This window comes from Labrus bergylta, chromosome 5 (assembly GCF_963930695.1).
Source record: "Labrus bergylta chromosome 5, fLabBer1.1, whole genome shotgun sequence".
In the NCBI taxonomy this organism is placed as follows: Eukaryota; Metazoa; Chordata; class Actinopteri; order Labriformes; family Labridae; genus Labrus; species Labrus bergylta.
In genome coordinates, this window is record NC_089199.1 from 6,876,197 (window position 1) to 6,901,784 (window position 25,588).

The following is a 25,588-nucleotide window of genomic DNA, read 5'->3' on the forward strand; positions in this document are numbered from 1 at the left end:
AAACAGATGTTATTTTAATACTTTGTGTTAAGTGCTTAAATTGAGATGAAGCCTGTGTTGATGCTGACATGCATGTTTATCTTTATAGGGGTGGTATGACCTGTCTGTAGGTCAGGTTTTGGTAAAAGGCGGATTTTGGGCTCATCCAGAAGACCATCCGTCGACAAGAGCATCCACCATAGAACTGTGAGCAGCTAACTGGATAGTGAGCTGAACCTTCGAGACCTCGAGAGGGATTAAGAAGACTGTTTCTTCTAAGGAAGAACTTTCTTCTCTGCTTCATAGAGCAGAAGCACAGATGAAACAGAAACACACACCTGGATTGAGCCCCAACGAAAAAGACTGGGCTTAGACACTTCAAATGTTTGTTTTATTTTATGTGCACACTAATTAATTTAGTTGTTAATTGCATTAGGAAATTGTGATCTTGACCTGCAATATTTGTGTTCCTAACATACAAGTTTGCTAATGTATTCCTGTGTACGTCTCTTGACTGGTATTCAGACTTTGGGCTCCAGGTGTCCTAGTCTTCTGATGTTTGTCCACCTTCAGCACTTTATTTACAGTAACATGGGTTAAAAACAACTATGCCTTTTCCCTGAATTTGATCAGATATGTTGGTAGCTATGACACACCAAATGTTTTCATAATTTAGTTTACAGTTAACGTTAAAGATAATACTTGTGTTTGTAGTAGCATATTTTTTCAAAAACTGTTTGAGTGGAAGTTTAATAGACCTCCTTTTTGTTTCTGTGTTTACTTGAAAGTTGGACCCTGTTCCCACTGAGCTGTTAATAAGTGCATAATAAAGTATTTATTAATCTTTATAAGAAATATTCCCACTTTTGATCCAATACATGCAGAGGAGCTTTATTAACTGTTAATATGTGCATAATAAAGTATTGATTCATCTTTATAAGCAGTGTTCCCACTTTAGATCCAGTACCTGCAGAGGAGCTTTATTAACTCTTAATAAGTGATAATAAAGTATTTATTAACCTTTATAAGTAGTGTTCCCACTTTAGATCCAGTACATACAGAGGAGCTTTATTAACTGTTAATACGTGCATAATAAAGTATTTATTCATCTTTATAAGACATTAATATGAACCTAATAGAGTCTTATCAATGTTAATAAACATCTTATGAATGTTGATAAGTGGTCTATAACAAGTTTCTTTGTGTTAATTAATATCTCACAAGCTAATTATAAATTAATTTATAGTTTAATTAACACACATGAAATCTTATTAATGTTAATAAACATCTTATGAATGTTTATGACAGTATATAAAGTGTTAATACGTTTTTAATAAAAGCCTATAAGTGTCTTATAAGACATAATAAATATGTTAATTATGCATATATTAACACTTATATAGTCTTTTTTGTGTTAATAAGAATCTAATAAGGTCTTATAAGTGACTTAAAACCTGTTATTAATGCTTGTTACAAGCACCTTAATATAAAGTGTTACCGCTGAAAGAGGAATATTGTAATGTAGCCTCAAGTTGTTACTGTGAATTTAACTTCTGATCTTAATCTGATATAAGAAACAACTTTCAACTTGTAGAACACATTATAATCTTTGAGCATCACCTCCTCTCTTCTTATTCCTCTCTACTCTTTGCAAAAATGCATTTCGTTTTAAAACATGGTTGTAGAAACAGACAATTATTGAGTTCAACTGACATATGGTTTATGTAACCAAACAAGCTTGAATCACATTATGCTGTGAGTGGTGTACTGTGCTGTGTAAACAATTTTTTTTTTTGACAAATCCCAGTATGTGGTCACCTTCAGTTGAATCTCCGGAAAAAAAAAAAACGAGTCGTGAAAGTTTAAAGTCTGAATTTTGCGAGATTGAAATGACTCTCAAGAGGGTTGTTAACTGCAGTCATGCAATTGAGAAATATTTCACAGTTAGAAGAAACATTTCCTTTGCTTACAAGTATAAACAGTCAAAAATGTCTGAAAGTGAAGGCCAATACAAGTGGGAAAATGAATTCAGACGCTGAGTCAGCTACTCCGTATATGAATCCCCTCTCCGTCCCCACTGTACTGATAACTGTGAGACAGAAACAGGTGGACATGTGCTGGTATTGAACAGGTTTCACACACACAGACACACTCAGGAGTGGTGGCCTGAGGGTATAAAAGAGTGGTGGGAGGTTAAGTCCACGCAGAAAGTTTCAGTAGACTGCAAACATGCTCAGGTTTCTTTTGTTGACCTCTCTCGCAGCCCTCGGTAAGAACTACCTGAGTCTTCCTCTCCTTTGACACTCAGCACACACACACACAACGACTCCTTACAAACTCATTCTCTTAATCGATTACTGACTGTGATACTTCCTGTGTCTCAGTGCTGGCCGAGCTGGAGCCCCAGCCCAGGTTCCTGGAGGATGACAGTGCTGAGGAGAGAGTTGTGGGAGGTGAAGTGGCCAGACCCAACTCCTGGCCCTGGCAGGTACAGTACATTATACACTAATAAAACCTCTACATGCAGCCTTACTGTCCCTGGTCTTGTGCATGCTGCAGATTCTGATTATCTAAGTAGATGAGGTCTACTTTTGAATCTTTTTTCTCCTGCAGCACAAGGTCTCTGAAAGAAAGATCTTTGCCCATGATTTGTGTTAAAGCCTAACATGACTTTAGCTGAGGATTAATTAAAAAAATCTGATTCTCAATACAAGGCTTGTGTTATCTTAACCTATGACCTTCAGGTAACAAGTCATGTCATCATGACAGATAAACTCACTTTGAGATCTATGCTTTTAATTTTTTACAACAGAAATATAGGCTACATTTTTCTGGATTTACATAAATAGTTTTACTGGAGCAAATAATTATTCGCCAATGTAACAATTTATTGTTTTATAAATGTATTGTTTGCCTCACACAAATGTCATGGGTGACCCATCCAAGTTGGTAGAACTTTTGTCCAAACTTAAAACTCTTAGTAAGATCAACAAGTGCATTCTGATGTTAAGAAAAGTTGTAAAAAACTTTTGCATAACTTTGCCTTGAGAACTTGAATTTCTCAACATGTTCATTTGTGTAGTACTTTGCTTGCCTCGAGCAATTACTTTATGAAGAAGTGTTTATTTTGTTTGTTGTTTAAGCAGCCAAACCTTAATGGGAGAAATCTTACAATCAAAATTCCACTTCAACCAAATAACACAAGAATACAAGCAAAATGTTTCAAGTATCAGATTACTCTTTATGCAGAATAGAGTCTGTACTCAAGGCCCATCTTGGGACAGATATTACAAATGAACTAAGGCTTTAAGTGTTGCGGTGTGTTGCAACAGTTTACTTGCTTCATTCTTGTCGCTACACAAATAAACATTTGATAAATAAATACTGTAACGTGTCAAATTATGTAGCCGTGAAGGTCCTTTAAGATATCTGGATTCTGCAGTTTAATTTTTACCATGTCCATCACATAGGTTTTTCTGCTAGTCTTGTTGCCAAAAAAGTTACTACTTCACCAACCTTATTGGCTCTTTCATTACTTATCATTATTACTGCATGTCTTAAGTCCTGCAGTACTCTTGTAAGTGCCTTACTGGACACTATTGTGGGTACACAAGGCCTAGAATCTACAGTATAATAATGCATCATATTTTATATCCTGGTTAAATGTTTTCAAGGAATAAATTGATAAGAGAGCAACTATATCTTAAAAATAAATTTAACAGCATACAAGACCAAAGACACTACCTCGGGAAATGGAGAGAAAAAAATTTAGCTGAATTGTGAATATTTAATTAAAGATTTGATCATTAAGAGGGAAGGTAAAATAACACTTGATCGACTTCTTTCCTCTAAAATGTAAATCAGGCCCCTGCAACATAAACTTCTCTGTAAACAAACATAAAGTTCATCAGTAGAACTCATGAGTGGGCTCTTGTCTGTCAAGATTAATTTTATGCTGGGAATGCTGCCAAAGACCCCTTAGCTAGAATATGCATATGTCAGTTTCTGATATTTGCAATGCTTTCTGTTCTCGTTTCATTAGATCTCTCTTCAGTACAAATCTGGCAGCAACTTCTACCACACCTGTGGAGGCACCCTGATCAGGAGGGGATGGGTCATGACCGCCGCTCACTGTGTCGACAGGTACGAGTTTCACGCTTCACAGAATAGCTGCTGAGCCTAACAGTAATAAGAGATATAGATGACAGAGCATGCAAGAGCTTGATATTAACATACCTGCATTTCATCACTTATGTCCTGGAGTTTCACAAGATAATCCATGTCAATTCAAGGTTGAAATCAGACTGCAGCGTTATTGTATTCCAGCCTGTTTTTAGTAAAAGCAACAACATAGTTTCCATGTTCAGTATTGATTTTCAGCAGCGATCCTAATCTTTCACAAGAGCATCAACTGAGGCTACGAGTGGAAAATGAATATTATCATTTATTGTTCATCCACAGTTCCAGGACTTGGCGTGTTGTTCTTGGAGATCACAACATCAACTCCCAAGAGGGCACTGAGCAGTACATGAGCGTGAGCCGCGTCTACATCCACCCCAACTGGAACTCCAACAACGTCGCCGGGGGGTGAGTGGTTCGTTGTCGGTCAAGGTTTTGACCCACTTCTGCATATATATATATATATATATATATATATATATATATATATATACATATACATCATATGATCCAAATGTGGAACGCATGTAGACATTTGTTGTAAGAAATGTGATGAAAAACGTCTGCAAGATTTCTGCAGTCATTTCATTTGTGATGCATCCTATGGTTGATCATACCCATTCATACATACTAACATAAGTACAGATAAAAACTAAGATATAAATCAATAACCAGCTTCTCCATAATCATCATTCTTAATGTAGAAGTTTGTAGCTTTCCTCTGTTTCAAAATACTACAAATTTAATCATCAGTTTCTTTATTGTTAGTTATTTTTGGAATCACTCTGTGCTTCGGGAAACTAACAATGCAACTAAAACATCCATCAAAGGAATATCATGCAGATGAATCAGTTATTTTTAGCAGCTCTGTACATAAAAGTTTAAAAACCACATAGAAAACAGCGGTCCACCTTTACACACAACCCTTAGGGTAAAGATGAATAACTCTGTGACTTTGGTGTATATTTTCCCAACCTTCAGATGGGATATTGCTCTCCTGCGTCTGTCCACTGATGCTTCTCTCAACAACAAAGTCCAGCTCGGTGCTCTGCCCCCCTCCGGTCAGGTCCTGCCCAACAATAACCTTTGCTACATCACCGGCTGGGGACGCACTCAGAGTGAGTCAACCCACAGAGTCCAACAGTTATATTACTTTTTATTTATTTCAATATTTATCTGCAATAAAACTACTCAATGGTAAATACATCTGAGCTTGCATCAGCACTGTTCTAGTTATTTTACACTGCAGGTCACACTGACCCATTCACTCCCATTCACACACTTCACAGAGGCTGCTATGTAAAGTGTCCATCAGGATTCATTTATCCCAACACAAACCACAAACCACCACCAAAGCAGCAAGTTTCACTGTCTTGCCAAAGGGCACATGGACATGTGGCTGCTATTGTCCTGCTCTAAACGTTGTATTCTAACACATGAATGATGATGTTTCTCCTGTTTTCCTCAGCTGGTGGTCAGCTGTCCGCTCAGCTGAAGCAGGCCTACCTCCCTGTTGTTGACCACAAAACCTGCACCAGCTACGGATGGTGGGGCAGCACAGTGAAGGACTCCATGGTTTGTGGTGGAGGCGGCAGCGAATCTGGTTGCCAGGTAAGATAGGCAGGAAAATAATGGCCCTTACATTGAGTATTTCTTTTAGAAAGAACAAAAGACTTTTCTTCTGATTTCATGTATTGTCAACATCATTTCTGATAAACCTGCAGTTTTCGGCTCTTATCTGAGGCATCTGATAAAGACTCAAGTGATGTCACTTGAGTCTTTATCAGATGGTTTTTCTTACACATACAGAGAGACTACAGACAGACTATCGTGCAAAATTAGTGGCGTTCACCTTTCATTGATCCCACAAATACAGAAAATGGCATACCTGGAGCTTTACCCACCGCACGAGGAAAATCTTGTCTAAATAAAGGGTGACAAATGAAGTGATTAATGATGATTTAAATGAAGCATAATAAATGAGTTATAAGCAATTAATCCGAAAAAAAACGTTGGGTTGCCAGGTTGTGAGTTCCCGTTGAGTAATTTGACTTTTCTGACATCTTTAGTGGGAATAAAAATACTAACACAATCTAGAGGTTCATTTATAAACAGCTCATTAAGCCTTTAGAATGGATAAGTAAATTTGACATTGTGATTTTACAGTGCAGTTCCTGGAGATTAAAAACAGCTTGTCATATTTTTTTTCCAACCTCCGGCCAAACGTGTGTTTGCAAAAGGCTCACGATGGATCTACAAAGCATTACAAACTGATGGATTTTGAAGCTATTAGTTACAACTATTAAAATCTTATTTAAAGGATGTCTGTTGTGGCATTGAAAATTCTTCTCAGCTCACATTTTTGTGACCCAGTTTCTGCACTTCTCTCCCAAACTTCAGTGTCACCCTGTGTTAAGAACAGCAGGACTGATGTTTAAGCACAAGCAGAGAGGGAGAAACACTGTAAAGTCAGAATTCAGTCCCACTCCACCATGACAAAGTGAAATTGAATGCCCCCCCACTCCCCACCCACCCATCTCCCTCTGAGCTGAGGTCTGACCCCGTCCTGTCAAGAAAAGATATTTTGGGGGACACATGTGGGATTACTTGCTGCATCAGCAGGGGCGTAAGTCAGTTACAATGAACCAGGCTTGTGCTTAAACTGCACAAAGTGTCAAAGTTTTAGAAGTTCCCATTGTGTCCAAACTTTCTTGAGGCTGTAATGGATCGGACAGCGATACGGAAAGCAAGTAGGAACAAATTAATTGCATTGGAAAATTAGGTATGTGTCCTAACTCTTCTAAAAGGTCATGATTGGTTGATACTGAGTATTTGTTTTGTGTTTTCTGTGAATTCAGGGTGACTCCGGCGGCCCTCTGAACTGCAGCGTCAACGGTCAGTGGGTGGTCCACGGTGTGACCAGCTTTGTGTCCTCCTCCGGCTGCAACGCCTACAGGAAGCCCACTGTCTTCACCCGTGTCTCCGCCTACATCAGCTGGATGAATGGAGTCAGTAAAACCAAAAATGCCTAAATGTTTAAGAAAAATCTTTAAAACATTAATGTTGGTTAGGCTATGCATGATTTGAGTCACATATTTTAGGCAGTAACTGAAGGATTGAATAATCTTGTTCATAAACTCCTTCACCCTTTACAAAAACACGTCTACTGTATTTGAGCAGCAATTAGACAGGATTTTTGAGGATAATCACATAATGACTCATGTGTCCTTGCTTTGACAGATCATGGGTTGAGAAGAAGGACGATCGCCATGGAGACGAGCGAAAACACTCATCTCAGTTTTCTGCCAAACTCCATCAGAATAAAATCCTCTTAAAATTTGCATTTGGACTCTTGCTCCTTTGTTTGAATGTTCTTACGTGTGGGAGACAGCAGACCTTCAGCTTCAGCTTCAGATATGTAAAAGCTTCAGATATGTAAAAGCACAAGTCACTTAATGCTTTATATGCAATTTTTTGATCCAGCAGATGTCGCCCTTGAGCACCAGCATGAAACAAAACTTCTCGCGGTGCATTCTTGTGTTAGCATGCCAATGCTAGCGATCTTTATTATGCTTGTATCTTCACACTGCATGTAAATTTACACGAAATGAGCGTGAACTAGAAACGCAGTTAAGCAGTGAGTACAGTATGTTATTCTTCTTTTCTCTAGTCCCTCAATTAAACAACTTTTATTTGCGAGGGGAGGAGTCAGCCACCGTCCCGGCGATGTAAACAAAGTGAAAATATGACTCAGATAACTCGGTAAACATCACAGACAGTGGGACTCGGGTGTTACACCCATTGTAGACAGTCATGACTCACAGAGATATTTTCAGAGGAGATACTTGATTTTCTATTATATTTAAGTGTGAAGAATCGCATATAAAGCCTTTAAGGTGAAAAGTGGTTTAGGCACTGGACGGCTTGCCAGAACAACCCCCTCCCCACCGGCTTGTTGATGGACGGCTTGCCAGAACAACCCCCTCCCTACCGGCTTGTTGATGGACGGCTTGCCTCCCCCAACCCCCTTGCTCCCTATCCCTCTTCCTGCATCTTATCCCATCTCTCCCCCTATCCCTTTCCAAGCCGGGGATCCGGCCGAAGATTTCTGCCTTTTAATTAGGCAGTTTTTTCTTACCACTGTGCTCATGATGGATAGGCCGGATCTTTGTAATATAGCAATAAGTAAGGTCTTTTACCTGCTTTTTGTAACATAACAATGAGTAAGGTCTTTTTACCTGCTCTTTTGTAATGTTAACAGACAAAGAGTAAGGTATTTTACCTGCTTTTTGTAAAGTGTCTCAAGATAGCACTTGTTATGAGTTGACGCTATACAAATAAAAATTGATTGATTGATTGATTGATTAAGTGTTTCTGCGAAAATAGAGCAAAGTATTCTCCTATTACGGTAAAAGGTCGTTTTTTTAAACCAGGTGTCAGTGTGAGGTGACCTTTAGAGCTTCAGTTGATTCAAACTAATGGTAACACTGTCTCAAACATGGATAACTCAGCTTTTCTTTCAGCGAAGTAGTGTACAATTTGTAAAACAGCTTTTTTTTTGCAAAAGGAGGAACAAAAAGAAGTGATTAGACTGCGATAAATCATTAAGAACTCAAAATGTGATGGAAATAGGCTCTACAGCTTCATCACTTCAAAACGCAACTGTCTAGACTCATTCGGATGTCACTCGTTACTGTAGAAATTCAGATGTCACCGCTCAGATGGATGACTTATTCTAAAAGGTATGACACAAATGTGTGACACAGTCTGTGAAATCACCTCCAAATCAGAGCGTCAGAAATCCCTCCAGGCTGTGTAAGAAAGTGCTTTTAAATCCATCTGAAGTCACAAAATGTGTCAACCCTCACCAGCCTCAGAGGGAGGGCATATCTGTCAAAACAAATAAACTGCACATCAGATGAAAAACAAAAAAAAATGTAAAAAGCATAAAAGACAGCACAAGTGTAAAAAGACATCATCATAAACCTTCACATGAGGAAACAGAAATATTAGAATCAATAAAATGTTTCAAACGGTATTTATAAACACTTTTTTTTTCATCTATTTGCCCTTTTTAGTCCAGATTTATTAAAGCTGTGTGTGTGTGTCTCTGCAGCAGTGTGGCCATATGGTGGCAATGATGGCTCTACATCCTGCAGTAATGGCTGTCATATCGTCTTGCTGTAACACAGACATCTGCTGTAAGTGGAACACAAACTGCATGTTAACAAGAGAGAGGAACATCAGAGCTTGTTTGAAACTCTTGTGTGTCAAACTTTAAACGCGAAAACACAACATAACAACACTGCCTTGTTATCATTAGTGTCCAAAAAAAAACAGCTTATAAGAAATATTTAAACATGTCAGCTTCTTCAGTAGCTTCAGGGGCACAGATTTTAAAGGGAACTCCACATGTTGAGACACTTTGACCTCCTTGGATTAACACTGGTATCTTTTACATGTATGTCAAACAAAAACCCTAAATAGCTACGTCTAAACTTGATCCAAAAGCAACTGGACTGGTTTTACATCTGGAAGAAGAACCCTGTGAGCCTCTTGAAGACGTTTCACCACTTAAACTCAAAAGCTCCTTCTGTGAGCGACTAGTGATGCCTTGCTGTTCTACTGAACGACTCAGAAGGTCCTTTTTTTGTTCCAGCGGCAGTCAGACGTTTTAATGAATATTTTGTGCTGTGGCTCTGATTCATGGCTGTAAATTATTATTACTTGTTGTGTATGGTGATTGTAATGTCTGTTTTGTGTATGAATTGACTGAGTGGAAAATTAGTTTCCCCTTTAGAAATAGTTTTCTAATCTAATCTAATTTTTTATTCATTATTGATTTTTTAGAGATATTCACAGAGATTCCATTCTGCTGTGTAGTCCTTGAGTCAGTAATAATAAATTCAGTTTAATATCAGGTCATCACTTCAGCACCTCCAGCTCTCTGTGCTTTGGGTCTTTATCAAGGTGTGTTATCATTACTTCATGTTTTAAAGGCTATAGAAGTTGGGAAAGTGTGTATCCATGTTGGAGACACATAGGAGATTCAGTGATCTGGCCAGGTGTGAACAGATGTGCTTAGAAATATAGGTATGATCAGACAGGACACATCTGTAATACCACATATTCACCGTCCCTATCTCTCTCTTGGGGAGGCCGTGGCTCAGTGGTAGAGTTGGTCGTCTCTCAACCTGAAGGTCGGGTTGATCCCCAGCTCCTGCAGCCACATGTCCGATGTGTCTTTGGGCAAGAAATTTAACCCCTAGTTGCTCATGCTGCTTCAATGGTATGGACATGTATGTATGGATTAGGTAATACCAATTGACACTTTACATAGCAGCCTCTTCCATCAGCGTGTGAATGAGTCTGAATGGGTAGGTCTGACCTGCCTTTGAGCGCGTTAAGTGGTCAGAAGACAAGAAAATCACTATGCAAGCTCAAGTCCATTTCTTGGTAGCATTGACGAGCTGTTGTCATACAGACACCATTAGCTCCAAAAAGTCTTAAAGTCTTAAAACACAACGCTCATGTAGGGTAACAGTATGGGGGGGGGGAATTGATGCAACCATGCTTTGAGTGCTTTGCAGTGTAGGCCTATAGGCTACGACAGTGGCAGCTTATATGAGAATTTAATTCTCCAAATTTAGAAATCTAGCACAGTATGTTTTTTTATACAACACACAAATTATAGATAAAGTACAGCCTTATCCAATCAGGTTGACATGTCTGAATATGTGGGGTTCCCTTTAAACAAAACAGAAAAGTCCACTTCATATACTGTCGACAGCTTAAAAGGGTTGGTGGTGAAGTCTGAAATGGATGAACAGTAGAGGAAGTTTGAACTGGAACAGAGCAGCACAATGTCTTTCTAAATATTTAATAACCACAGCACATAATGTTGAGATATCCAGCAGAGATTGCAAAACTAATCACTGATTGTTCCACGAGTTAATCAGCACAAAATTAATGACTAACAACATTTTTCACAACTTTCTGAGCTGATGAAACTAAATCAAGATGTTAATGCATCTGTAATATCTTTGTGAGGACGTGAGTGTCTTGACTTTAATGAGAAACTGTTCACTTGTAGGACTAATTGCAACTCATGTATCATGTTTCTGCCTGATTAATTATATTCCAGTTGTGATGAAAAGTGTTCATCTTTTATCGTAGCACCCTGTCAGCACTGAGAGTATAAATTCCAGTGGTGCTATTGTCATACTGTTACTGCACCTTTGAGTGTTTTCTGTTTGAATTTTCAGGTTTGTCTTTTTTTGGTACCAACTTCCACTCCTTCGACAGTCGGGCTCACGGCCAACTGACCTCAACCTGTACCACGAGACCCTTCTCTGAATCACTACACACCTCCAGTTTGCTAAATAAAACACACCATTGTCAGGAAGAGAAAACAGCTGGAACCACCACAAAGCTCCTTTATAACATTTGGGCGATGTCTTAAAGTCTTCAAATTTCTCTGAAGAAAAAAACATGCTTTAGATTGTCTTCATGTGTATTATTGTCAATATTAGCAGGAATGTCTACACCAAGTCCAGCTGAGGATGAAAGGAAAGTCACAGTTGTATCAGGTACTTGATGATTAACAGAGATTGGGCAGATTCTTTTGACATGATTATGTTTTCAGAGGAAATAGCTTGGGTGAATTATTGAACTTACAAGAGGTCAAACTTTTGGAGGACATGACTGTATCTTCATTATTTCATGGTAAGCCACAATTTGCAATGTTAAGACGACTGAAAGAAACTATATTTCACTTTCTTTCAAAGTGCTCTGGTCTGCTAAGCAGCAGAAGGAGCACCTGACTGTGGAGGAGTGTGTAGGATGTGTCAGGACCACCTGGCTCTGTGCAGGTGGCAGCAGCCTCTCTCTCTCTCTCTGGATGTCAGGTCAGTCTTACATAAGCTCTTATCTACTCCATGATGTTCTTTCTTTCCTGGAGAAAAAAAACCGAGCTGCTCTGTTGTGTCCACACATACCGATTCTGTGCATCCACTAGGTGAGATTACAGAAAATGTGTTCAGAATGAGAGGCCACTGCCATCTGCTGGATGCAAAGAACTGCAGCACACGTGGACTGAGGCTGCAGCAGCAACATAAAGCATGTCAGTAATGGGACGGTCTGTCATTTCTGATTAAGTCTACATCTATTAATAAAGATGAGTCCCTTAAAATGAGCAGGCAATAATTCAGCGTACATTATTCATCATTTAAAGCCACAGCTGAAAGTCTCTCTCTCTCTTACATTATGATGCTCTCTTTTGTATTTCAAAGATATAACATGCAAATTCTTATAATTACATTTAAAACACTTCAGCTATCTCAACTCTCCCCTGCTGCTTCTTCATCATGTATCACTACAGTCAACTGATTGAGAACAAGCTGCTTATTATTTAATGACTAAAAGCTGACAGCATGAAACATTGACTAGCATTGGGAAACCAAAACAAATAAAACCATGGGTTGCAGATATATAAAACATGTTTAATAGATGCCTTTCAAGTCAAAATATTTTAAAAAAATACATCCCTTGTTTTCGTGACATAGCGTATAATCATATTTATCCGTTATTGGGAATCAAAGGTCCTTATTTACAGCTAAAGAACATCATATATACAACATACCAAACATTTTGTTTCATGGCTGTATATAACGTTATTTCCATTTTTTTTACATTCAAAATGATCTGGGATATGGTATGCAAACATTTCAGTTAATTTAACATCTTCAAAAATGTTTCAACAAGGCACGATAGAGTGATAATAACAGACAGAGGTAAATATATACTGTTCATAACACACCTCTTTTTACCAGAGGAGTTTTTTTCAAATCCCTTTAAAAAAATATGCTGAGAGCCTTTGCTACATAAGAACCTGCCTTAATCTTGAAAAGGGAACATTTTGTCCAGAGTAATGATGTTCTCCAGCAGATCTTCTTTAAATTGTTTCTTGTTTCATTTTTTTTTTAGCTTTTTTTTTTGTTGCCTTCATTAAAAGGACAGCTGAAGAGAGACAGGAAATGCTGCCAAGACAGAGTGGGGGATGACATGCAGTAAAGAGCCCAGGTCAGATTTGAACCCATGGATGCTGCAACAAGGTCTACACCCTCTGCACATGCGGCACACAACATAACTGCTAGGCTATCTGGCGCCCCCATGTGTCTGATTATTTAAGCAGCAGATTTTATAACAGAATCTCTTGGTTTGGTTTGGTTTGATGTATTGACATTTTGTAAGTTACTGCTGTCTTAACATCGTATTTAAATATAATACTGAATTCACAGATGAATGGTATCCATTACTGCAGTTTGCATACTTATTTAATGCTTTACAAGTCATATTCTGCTCTGTTACGTGCTACAAATGGACCCTCACATTTCAAACATGACAGATTGCACAAATGCCCTGAAGTGTTACAGTTTGAGGACTCTATTCTATTCTATTAAAAAAAAAAAAAAAGACATCACACCATTCCCTCGATGGTGTCCAGCTTCGGGGTATGCTCAGCCTCAGTGCGCTGTATTTCCTGCTGACTGAAGGTCTGCTGGTAGTCTTTCAGCACCTTCACCACCTCGTCATGACCAAACTGCAGGGCGTCATCGATGGGAAGGTTCCCCCACCTGCTCAACAAGGAATGAAACAAAAAGAGCAGAGAAAAGAGATTATGGAAGGTAATTGTCAGAAGGTTTAAGGTGTCAGTCAAGGGTTTACAATATGAGGATTTTTAAACTTTGACCCTGAGAAAGCCAGCAAGTTTTCTGAATCAAGAGGTAAATGACGATACAATAGGGTTTGACTAGAGTCACAAAAAGTCTCATTAATAGGAAATATTTTTAAAACCTTTAAAACAGTTCACAACAAGTGCTGTGACAAACAAGGCAAAAGCAGTATGATCATACATGCACAAGATTAAGTATACAAGGTTTTTTTAAGATACTTATTCTGTGTTCGGTGTTACTTAGAAGAAGAAAAATGTTCCAACTACTGTATGGGCTGCTTTCAGCAAGAAGATAGTTCAATTATTTCATTTTGATAAAAGGCTCAACAGTCAGAGCATGGAAGAAATTCAAGGTCATAGAATAAAAAAAAGCCTTTTTGTAAATTAAAGGAACCAATGATCTCACCTGTCTTTAACAAACGGATCAACTTTGCAGGTTTCAGTAAGAAACTTCATCACATCCACGTGACCTGAGGATAAACAGAAGATGACAGTTTATAGTTTTCCAACTAAGAAGCACACTTTGGGGTGAAAAGGTTAGCCATGATATAAAATACATACTGTGGTTGGAGATAAAAAGCTCCTACAAATATAATCAGCACAGAAAAAGTCAGCTGACGTTTTATTATTCCCTCCTCCTTTGTCTATTTCAACCAACAGAATATTCCCCTCCTGTTTTTTAGTCTTTTAAATAAATGGCTTGCTCACTGGCCCCTTCTTGAAAAATGTAACAGTTAAATAAGCTGCAGCAGAGCGTTAAATCTGTGCCGGGAATCAACATAGATAACAACAGAGGACAAATAATGGACCATATGGTTCTCTGTGAGGGTTTGTCGGGAGCTGATTCATTAGTGGTTCAGTGGAAAGTGAGCCAAAAGGTAGCGCGCCTGCCTCTACAGTTAATCATGAAAACAAATGAAGTGAGTGTTAAGTTGGCACTCATTACAGCTGTGAGTGTCAAAACAAATCATTTAACAAGTGTAAGAGTTTTTGTGCCTGGGTTATGGATAAACACAAAATCTTTTATCGCTGTCACAGACGACAGATAAACATTTAGCCAGAAGACAAAAAAACTGTGTTTGGCACAGAACTGTTTGATTTAAAGAACAGTCAAATATGCAAGTGTAAACAAAAAAAAGAAAAGCATCACACATGGGTAAGAGTCATTTTCTGTGATTGTCTTATGGTTTAATGGAGGTCATATTTTCTCCTTTTTTATGCCTTCTTTGACCTTTAAGAGCTGAAGATTTTGTGCTAGATTGATGATCTTTCCTTGGTGGTCATACACATATATCAGCTGACTGCTTTATAGTGTGCCTGATTCAGGGACTGACGAAGTGAGTTGCCTGTACAACAAATATTACAACGGATTGTGACGACCCTGCTGGTTGTTTTTGTTTGCTTGTTTGTCTGGTTGTGCTGTCTCTGTGTGTCAGGTGCCAGGATGTGTGGCTGGGTCATCATGGATTAAGAACACCAGGAGCCTAAACAACGAAGCGAGTTCAACATACCCAGGGTATCTTTGGGTTATCTTCCTTCACTAACCTCAACAAAAGTGACCGTGCTTAACAGTCATACGAAGCTGGTTATCAACCTGACGCCTACTAGAAAGCAGGATTTAAGGTTAGCGAGGTAACTTCAGGGTTAACCCTGGGTTTTCAGTCCTACGAAGGTTGTTCTTGTTACCTGGCTATATCGCCACGGTAACTTGTGAATCACACCTAACCTGATTTGAAGCAGGTTATGGTCGAGATATGACATCAAGCAGTGAAAATCTCCGCCCACTGACCAATCAGATCTTTTGATCGTGGAGCTCCCGGAGCTGATCGAGAGGACACTTCATGAAGACTGAAAACCCAGGGTTAACCCTGAAGTTACCTCGCTAACTCCAAATCCTGTTTCGTAGTACAGACCCCTGTGTTACCAATCCATAAGAGCAGGCCCCACTTCCTCATTGTGGGGGGCGGTGGGCTAGCCACTCTTAAGTGTTGTTTGATTTTCCACACAACACATAACTCATCATATCTTCATTCAGGCATAATTACCACTACCTACACAACTGATTCACTGATTTCCACATCTCATAATGTTTGTTAAATTGACTTATGAACTGAAGTGTAAATAAGTGCACCATATTTTTGAGATTTCCATTATTTGTCTCTGGCTTTGAGCCGGCCATGACAGGACAAACACATGGTGTGGAGCTCACCCTCTGCTGCAGCGATATGCAGCGCTGTTCGAGAATCATAGTCTTTCAGGTCCATGTCCATGGATGAGAGAGCAAACCTGAAGGAATAAATCAAAGTTCACCATTTATTACCTCTTCAAAAATATGAAATCAAAAAGATGGTCCGCTGCTAATGTACCTTCTCAGAGCAGACACGTCTCCACTGTAGGCTGCAAACATCAAATTGACAACAGACTTGTTCTGCAAATACAGAGAAGCAACATAAAAACAGTGGCAGGAAACATCCCAAACTTTACAAAACACAAAGGACAACAAAAACAAACGTATTAAGCAATAAACAAACCCTCTCCTCTCCATCCTGTTTGCGAGGGTCCTGCTTCTTCACAAAGTGCCTCAAGTTGTCGTAGTTGTGGAAATTGAAGAGCGATACAAGCTCCTGAGGATGATAATATAAAGTATAATTCATAATGAAAGAGAGCAATGGTATATGTCTACATCTGTTTCAAGAGAAGAAAAACTAACATGAGAAAAACCATGTCTTCTTTCAGATCAAGAAGAAAAGGGGCTAATACAAATGCTAAACTTTTAAGTCACTTGGATGTCAAATCTAAAGCAGATTAAAAAAAACTCAGCTCAAGTGATTTTTGTCAACATTTTTTAAATCATATTTTTGCCTAATGACCCAATTTTTTTAAGTTTCTGCTTTTGTTAGGAAGACATTTTCCAACAAGCTTCAATTGATTTGAATAGATTTGAACTAAGCAGGTCACCATTGTAGCTTCATTGCTTCCCTCAGCAACTAATGCTAATATGTTTAAATATGTCAAACAGGTTTGGCGCTATCTGGTAGCAACATAAAAAATGTACCCTTTATCCAAAAGAGTCAAAAATCTTAGGTACCAAAGTAAATATATGCGGCCCTTTGGTCTTGCCTGACAGAAATGTATTCCTCTGACACTGTTTCCGACTCTGTCCAGCGGAGGAGACCAACACATCACTCCCATGACGTTGGGGATCACCAGCAGTATTGCACCGGACACCCCGGATTTAGCCGGCAAGCCCACCTGAGAAAAGATGTGGGATTTGTTTCAGGCCAAAAATGTACAATATTTCTCTCACAGAGAAATCAAACTGAAGACAGTAGACCATAGATCATCCTTTAGAAAATGAGGTTTCTGTTGTGTCAGTGGGGTATTTTTCCTTTCTAGGGTTACTCACATGAAAAGCCATCTGTCCAGAGAAGTCATACATGCCACATGAGTGCATCAGACTCAAGGTATTTCGCACTGCCTCAGCGCTCAGCACACGCTCGCCTGTGATTGGACAGATCCCTCCGTTGGCCAGAGTGGCAGCCATGATGCTCCCTGACTCGCAGGTCACCTCGATGGAGCAAAGCTGAGACAGAAAAGGGATCATCAGCTCATGGTCAAAGCTACTGTAAGGGAACTATTTGTACTTCAGATAAATCAATACCAGTCCACAAGAGAAACACGACAAAAATATGTTAAATGATCCTTCATTCATGGCAGAGCTGTTTACCTGGAAGTAGAAGTCCAGGGCATCGATCATTTCAACACCCGGGGGGAAACACTGAGGATCGAAACATGATCATCAGGACTGATTTGAACACACACTGATTTGCTCAACACATTTGAACACTAAACTCTCAGTTGGAGTCAAATGTGTAAAAATTCAGCTTTACCTCAAGCAGCTTTCCAGCATTTTTCTACTGACCTTCTTCTCTTTCATGTAGTATCCGATGGCAAAGTTTCTGTTGCCGGTTTCTTTTTCTGACTGAAACCTGAGACACAGAGGGAGGAGGGCTCAATATTGGGACATCATCAATAATGCAACATGGCAGTGGACATGCAAGCCAATCGGTCTTATACTGTCTTTCAACTTAGAGGTATTCCAAACAAAGATTTATTATCACAAAAAAACACCTGAAATGTATTGAACAGGACACTCACATGGCATTGCTGAATCCCACAAACTCCTGACCCGCCATCTTTTTCACAAAGTCCATAACCTTAGGAGGAATAAGACAAGATATGTAAATGTGCGCGGTTACTGCAGCAAAGCGCTGATCACTGAGATATGAGTTTAATATGTATGGTCTTACAAAAAGAAGAGGAACTATACTCACATAGTCAAACTTCTCGGCCTTATTTGAAAGAGGCTGGAAACAAAGAGAAAGTTATTTGTGTGATGATATGACAGCTGGAGGGCCCATTCACTTGGTATTTCAGGGGCCCAGCCATTTCTGTGGGCGGGCCTGTCAACATGTATCGATTTAAAGGAAAGATAGGCAGTGAATCATGAACGACAGAGCTCATGAGGAGTTCAGGGAATATCTCATAAAATAGGACAATTTAACAAGAGCGTTGTTAAATTAAACGATTTATCCTGTTCTGTTTTCTGGTCTCACTCCATTAGATAAGTCTCTACATACAATGTGTGTACTCAATATTGCATAAAAATATCAATAACTTGCTGCTGTTGCTTTGTGACATTTCCCCAGGCTTTATCCTGAAGAGCATCATCATATCAACAGAATCATCTTTACAACCTGCAGGCTCTGAACTAGAACACACTGAGCATGACACGGGGCAAATGTGTCAATTATTCATAAATACATACAGAGAGTACACGGCTGCAGCAGAGCAGCTTCAAGTGGCAACTGTAAAGTTTCATTGAGCAAAACATCCTCCACAGATTTTTCTGTGAAAGGAGTAAAATCCTGGACCTCGCTACCTGATCACTTGAAGCTTACTGCAAACTTTACCACTTTTAAGAGAGCCCCCAAGTCCTACTTAGTTCAGCAACAGACGTGTACTCATGTTACATTTTTTATAGGTATATCACAGCGAAATGTGTGTCTCACTGTATCTCTCTGTACCCAGTCTACTCTCTCTTTTTTAACTGTTTTAATCTTTTATTTACACAAACGCAAACGCTATAAACACGATGATACTTGCATTGGATTGCTGTTTTCAGTTTGTCTATGTACAGTATATTGTATCTGTCCCTATCACAGAAATCATAAAGACAATTCTATCAGTCAAAACTATGCCCAGAAACATTTTAAAAAGTATTCTAGTTTAAAAAAAAAAATTCTGAAATGTACCAAGGAATGTGTCTATTGAAGTCTGAAATGACAAAATAATCAACTTTCATGCAATATAATTCTGGTGCACCAATTTACTGAAGACATTTCAGTACATACACATGGTCATCCAAAATGATTCTATCTGCCTTTCTATTACACAAACTGAATGACTAGTCCTGTTGTTTTGTGCATAAAGAAAAAAATAGCAACATAAAGGAATCACTCGTAAATGTGAAGCAATTGACTTTACTGTACAGTTTGTGCTGAGTCAGCTTTCACACACACACTAGTTCAAACAAGTCCAATAGCTTACCTTGATAAGAGAGCTGATCACTATGGCTCCAGCGTTCACCATGGGGTTGTGGGGCTTATCTGTGAGAAAAGACAACAAGATAAGATGCAAAAGGAAAGCTTTTTGTCGAGGCACTTTGATAACTCGTGAGCACGAACCTAGTTCATTACCTTTATTTATTATTATATTTATAATATATATTATATATATTATATATCTTTTTACTGCATATGTGATCAACTGCTTTTTTTTCTTTTTTTTTTACATTATCTTGTTCAATGTCAAAATGTTTTTAAAAACTGATTTAGTGAAAAATGCTCATTGTTAATTTGCAGAATTCATGGGACACAACCAAAAGCTGAATATTTACACACCTTCATCATCCAGTGAGAGCATGTTGAACTTGAATCCACTGGGCTCCATGCCGACATAGCGATGAACTTGTTCTGTCCCCGCTTCGTGGGCGGCGATGGCGTACTGCAGCGGCTTCACACACGACTGCAGGCAGAACGGCTGCTTGGTGTCGCCCACTGAGTGTCTGCGGGAGATCAGTGAAAACACATCAACACAAAAAAAAACCTGGATGTTTCCAGTCACACTGAGCAGATTCACTTTGACAACCACACCTGGAAGGGGTTCAAAACAGTCTGGCAACACTAACATGTTCATACTGGCTAATCGGGTGAAACAGTGGCTCAGTTAAAGGCGACTTTTTAAATGTTTTTTTTTTATGAATATGGGAAAGAGTGAGCTAAACAGATGAATCTTCCTTCACCTCAAGTTTAAAAACGCTCATATATTAAATCTCACTCTGCCATAAGCTGGAATCAGGAGGAAAACAAGTTCAGTCTTTATTTTAGAAACTGCAGTTGACAAAGCAACAACACCACAAGGTTGTTAAGTAGCACTTGTCAATAAAATCAGGCAGTCTTCCTCAGCATCAGTCAAATAAAAACAATCTCCGTTTTCAAAGGAAGAAGAATGATAAGTCTGTAAAATTATATGGTTTGATGATTTCATTGTATATGGACTTGAACTTGCATAGAACTTTTCTAGTCTTCTGGCTACTTAAATTTGCCGCCAATGAAGCAGCAGTTTCTTGCCCTAAGACATATCGGTCATCTGGCTGTCAGAGATGGGGATTGAACCCCCAACCTTCTGGTTGAGAGACGACCGACTCTACCAACTGAGCCACATCCGCCCAAATTGTAAAATCACATATTTTAGGAAGACCATGTTTTACAATCAAAAGCTTCACAATAGCTACTGAAAGGCATTCAGTGTGAGATAGTTTTGTCAAGCATCTTAGAATCTGTAAGTCTTACCTCTGGCCGTCCACTGTACACAGAGACACGCCCCACAGTCTTGGGCTAAACTTGGCCAGCTGGGGGATGTAGTCTGCAACCTAAAATTAGACACAGAACCACAGTGACAGAGTTTAATGAGCGTAACATGAGGCAATAAGTGTCACAGACGACGTATGAGTGTAAAATTTCTCTGTATGGTAATCATTTTTTTTGTTTATCTCAAACACAGCCAGTGTTTAATTTGATGAATGCAAATATCGGTTTGGTAGTATTCATTTACAGAGAGCCATAACATTCTGTAAATACAACTTGTTCTTCATTGTATGTACATAAATATATATGTACCTTCCCATCACTGTGGCTTTGCACAGCGTGGTAGATTTCATTTATTTTCTGTGCAAACACATCAAACTCAGGGATAATGAATTTCTTTCTGAAGGCCTGGATCAGCAGGATGACATTTCCACCAACACACCTGAAGAAAAAAAGAAAAAAAAAAACATAAACAGAGTTGTATGTGTGTGCGCGCCTGTATGTGTGTGTGTGTGTGCATGTGTGTGTGGCTGGTGACAGATGAGAGCAGCAGCTGTCTGCAATCAGTCTGAGCAACAGGCCTTTGCTTTGCTCAACATGACATGGAATAAATCTGACACGTCCTGTCAAATGCCACACAACACTCACGACATAACCTCAAGGAATTGCATAATGTAATGCAACCTTTAAGTCAATCAGATTTTAACATTCACAAACAATTGTATTTAACCTTTGAATGTGAATATGTTGGCTGTTTAAGCCTCCTGTAGTCCCGGAGTCTACAAGTTACCACGCTGTACCTAAAATCATAAATGCCTCAAAATTAGTCATGTTAAGTCGGTTGTTAAGAACAAAGGGAGAGAGGGAGACGTAGAGACAAGCAGCCGTCCACTTACAACAAATCCTGCATTAAAATGGATTCTTGTTGGAAGGTCAGACTAAAAATAGTTTGGTCTCATGCCTGCACGTGTTGGTAAATGGAAAACAAACAGCATGAGAACGTCAGCGTTGAGATACAAGTCTGTTATGACACAGGCAACAAAATAAGACCTGAAAAAAACAAAACATTGTTATATTTTCTGTCTATGTTCAGTTCATGATTGTCTGGAACACTTCTCAACTCAACTTAATGTATACAGCACCTTTAATACATAAAAGCCTGCAGCCCAAAGTGCTGTTGCTTATTAAAAGTGCCTGAAAGTTTCCTGTCTCTGTCTGAGTTGCTGATCTGCTGTATTGGCATACTTGCACAAAGTAAGGCTTTAGAGAAGGTGAAAAAAAGGAAAATCACAGTCACATCAGTAGGTCGGATTTTACAGCTTTACACTGTCATCAAAGCGGCAGTTCAAAACACTGGTGTATCCATCATCAATGGATTGATACCAAGTTGCAGTTCCAAATAAATTGGGACAATTAGTTAAGTAATCACTGTCTTTGTCCTCCATAAAGAGCCCCCAAGGATGGCCTACCAGTGGAGAAAAATGTGATGTCCTTCAGGAAACTCTCCAAGTGGAGAGAAAATGATCAATGCACTCTAGGAGTAACTTTTTAATTGCGAAAACGTAATAATGTGCCTTACATGTTCCTCTCTTAGTGAATAAAATATGCTAAATTGCCCTCTGGGATGGCCTTTGATATGTGATCAACTTTACTCCAGGTGTGTTTAACTCCATGTTAATAACTAGATAAAATGCTAGGTTGCAAATCAGTAGGAGAAAACCTCATTGCATTTCCCTTAACACAATGGGATGCCCTTCAGAAGACAATTCCAGCAGTAAACACTTGATCAGAATGTCTCTCCAGGGCTAAAAGTACAGTAAAGGCTGCCCATGCCAGGAGATGTTCTGCGAGCTGATGTCCCAACACATACAACTGGTGCCAATTTTCCATTTTTCCCTCCCTCCTCTCAGACAGTCGACCACTACTTCAATTACATATTAGTTCTGAATCCAACAGTGAACAAGTGTTTACAGCTTTTATGAATCACAGTGTGAAGCTTATAATGTGTTGTATGGGGTCAAACTACTCCTTCAAATCTGCCTGTTCATACTTCAAGTCTACAACTGTCAGCGTTGGTTGTTATCAGTTGATTATTTATGGAGCGGCTCACCTGTGGAAAAGGTCTCTGTCCATCATCACCTCACCATCTGATTCATTCACAGCCTTTTGAAGCTTCTCCATGCAGTCCTTTAGACGAGGGTCAGATGGGTGAAGGCCAGTTCTCTTCAGGGCCTACAGACAACAAACTAATTCATCATTACACTGAATGGCTATTAAGACTACGAGGACAGCTGTAGATAAAATGTGGTTGGCGGGCGTTTCTTAAGCTACTTACTGATGTAAAGTATGACAGAGGCACTTGATCTTTTCCCTCTGTGATTGTGTAGAAGAGCATGTCCTCCACTCCAGAGCTGGGGGGCTTTGAGTTTACATTCCTGATAAAGTGAAGAATAAGCAGACCTTCTGAATTTTCTTTCTCACATATGGGTATGTATTACATGGATAAAATGATACCTTCCCATTCAATTGAAACTTATTTATATAAAAAAAAAAAAACAGTTGTTATCATGTAAAGTAGGCTATCTTTAAGTTAGCCTAACTGATATAAGACAGATAACAATAACACAACAGTTACCTTACATATAATAAGATAAGATAACATTTACTGTACAGACGCCACACACAAAAAACAATGCACTCATTTTTTGTGTTAAGGTTTTGAGTTCTGATTCTCTTGGTAAAATCCAAGCATCTAAGCAAATTGTATAGCTCTCTTTAATGTTTTGTTTGCTGCAGATCAAACTATTTCAATGATTTGGCAATAAGACTTTAAAGATCTTTCGACAGGAAATGTATCGGCAGCTATTTGGAGAATATTTTCATTCAGTCCTTGTCAAAATATTTATTAATCTATTATTTATTTATTTAAAGACTTTTTTTTTCCAACCATAAGGAGCATTTTAAGTGCTAGTCTAGTACTTTATTACTCTAGGCTGCATTTCCATTATTTTCCCTATTAAGTAAGAATTTCAATGCAGGACTTTCCCTTTTATGATGTGAGTAGGCTATTCTTAGAGTGTGGTCATATTACTTTAAAAGAGCAAATGAATACTTTCCCCATTACTACAAGTGTCTAAAGTCTAATATACTGTAGCCTTCGTGACAATAGGAATAGATTGCGTCTGTATCACAGCAGCATCAAGCTGTTGACACTCAGCTTATCAGACTCACATTTTGACAGGGACATGATCCAGGTGCGTCGCAGCTCGTTGCTGGGACGACGACGTTGACTTCGTGCAGTGACAACATGCCGGCTGGATGATGAAAACTTTCTTCAGAGCGTCTGTGTTTTTGACGAAGAGGTGCGCAGAGGTCGACAGCCGCAGAGCTTTAAAACAGTGCATGGTTGCTACAAAAATACAGCCCAGAAGAAAGTGTGACTGAGGTCGAGGAGTACAGTAGATCTCACCAGCAGTCGGTAGGCCTATTTTACAACTGTTTACCGGTCGCTCCTGTGGGGCCACTTGCTTTGGAGTTTTGATGCCTTCAGGTGCAGTGGGGAATTTTGCACTTTCAACTTACAGTGGCCTGTCTTTCAACCCCGTCAAATTAAACTGAAAAGACGTGCCTTGTTTTAATCAGTGACTGAAGATGAAGGCTTGACTCATCTCATAGTCTACTTAAGTAAATAAAAAGAAGAATAAAAGTCAAAATACAGAATAAGTTTTAGCGTAAAAAATAGATGTTACTTCATGTACCAAAAGAGGGCAATGGACAATAAATTACGATGTAAACAAAACACCAGAACAACTTATTTACATTTAAATATATAGTCTATTTATGATACTAATCATCTGCAACATCACTAGTCCCTAATGGTATCATTAAATGGTACTGGTATAACAATTAATAGTGCAGATGAATTTAATAAAAAACAAGTGCACCTACCTTAAAATGTTTTTCAAGTAGGCTACATAAAGGTCTTACTACTTTAAATTATTATTATTAAATTTTTGAAAAGCATATTGAGAACATTAACACTAAAATATGAATAAAGTATATCATTGCTGTAAGCCGTGCACACGTGCGCCATATGCTGTCCCTGTTGAAGACATAATACAATATTACGAGGAGCACTTGAAAGCAGCAGGGGGTTTGTACTATAAATAAGTCACTGCTTGCACACCACCTCCGGGGGTAACCATAGACTGTAAATATTGGTGGTAACTTCATTGACTGACAGATACATTAGCCAATAAGAGGCCAGGAGTGTGTTTTGAGAGCGAAGGCCTGCCACGAGGACTGAGTGGGTGTGACTCAATATTGATACATAAATCTTTGATAACTTAGAATTCATTATCATTATGAATGAAACTGTCCAAGGGCATCCTAGTGGTGAGAAAACTCACTATTATTATATTATTTAAAAAATATGTTGCTGCCTTTTCACTTTCAGGCCTTATTTACTGAACTGATGGCTTATACGAACTGTTGACAAAAGGCTCTTAGTCTAATCTAAGTAAAGTGAATTCAATGTGAGATAACTTTGAACTTTTTAAAAATGTTTTAACAAACATTTAAAAAACTCTAATCGGAAATGATTGTATACTGTCTGTTCAGTTTGGAGGTTCATTTTATATATTACACATTTCCCTTTTTGTTATTGACATATGTGGAAATATAATTAGAATAATGCATAGGCGTGAATGACTTTCTCGTGTGAAGTAATAACACCACCTAGTAGGATTTTCAACTTGTGAATTTCAAA

General features: G+C 38.7%; 2 protein-coding genes across 2 annotated transcripts; one reads left to right on the forward strand and one right to left on the reverse strand.

The window, feature by feature from the left end:
- Positions 1-2,090: 2,090 nt before the first annotated feature.
- Positions 2,091-7,501, forward strand: LOC109980844 (elastase-1-like). The gene is made up of 8 exons (XM_020629389.3): positions 2,091-2,248; positions 2,364-2,467; positions 4,022-4,122; positions 4,441-4,566; positions 5,140-5,276; positions 5,627-5,769; positions 7,017-7,166; positions 7,399-7,501. Exons 1-8 carry the CDS (start codon positions 2,209-2,211, stop codon positions 7,408-7,410), a joined length of 813 nt encoding a protein of 270 aa, XP_020485045.2. The 5' UTR covers positions 2,091-2,208; the 3' UTR covers positions 7,411-7,501.
- A 5,137-nt stretch (positions 7,502-12,638) lies between these two features.
- gls2b (glutaminase 2b (liver, mitochondrial)) lies at positions 12,639-24,892 on the reverse strand. Its single transcript, XM_020629403.3, has 18 exons — positions 24,052-24,892; positions 23,156-23,255; positions 22,931-23,052; positions 21,133-21,262; positions 20,806-20,885; positions 19,855-20,018; positions 19,502-19,560; positions 18,226-18,258; positions 18,050-18,108; positions 17,814-17,880; positions 17,619-17,669; positions 17,298-17,474; positions 17,012-17,143; positions 16,423-16,515; positions 16,258-16,319; positions 16,101-16,177; positions 14,298-14,361; positions 12,639-13,793 (listed from the first exon to the last, which is right to left on the reverse strand). Exons 1-18 carry the CDS (start codon positions 24,222-24,224, stop codon positions 13,637-13,639), a joined length of 1,800 nt encoding a protein of 599 aa, XP_020485059.2. The 5' UTR covers positions 24,225-24,892; the 3' UTR covers positions 12,639-13,636.
- Positions 24,893-25,588: the final 696 nt, after the last annotated feature.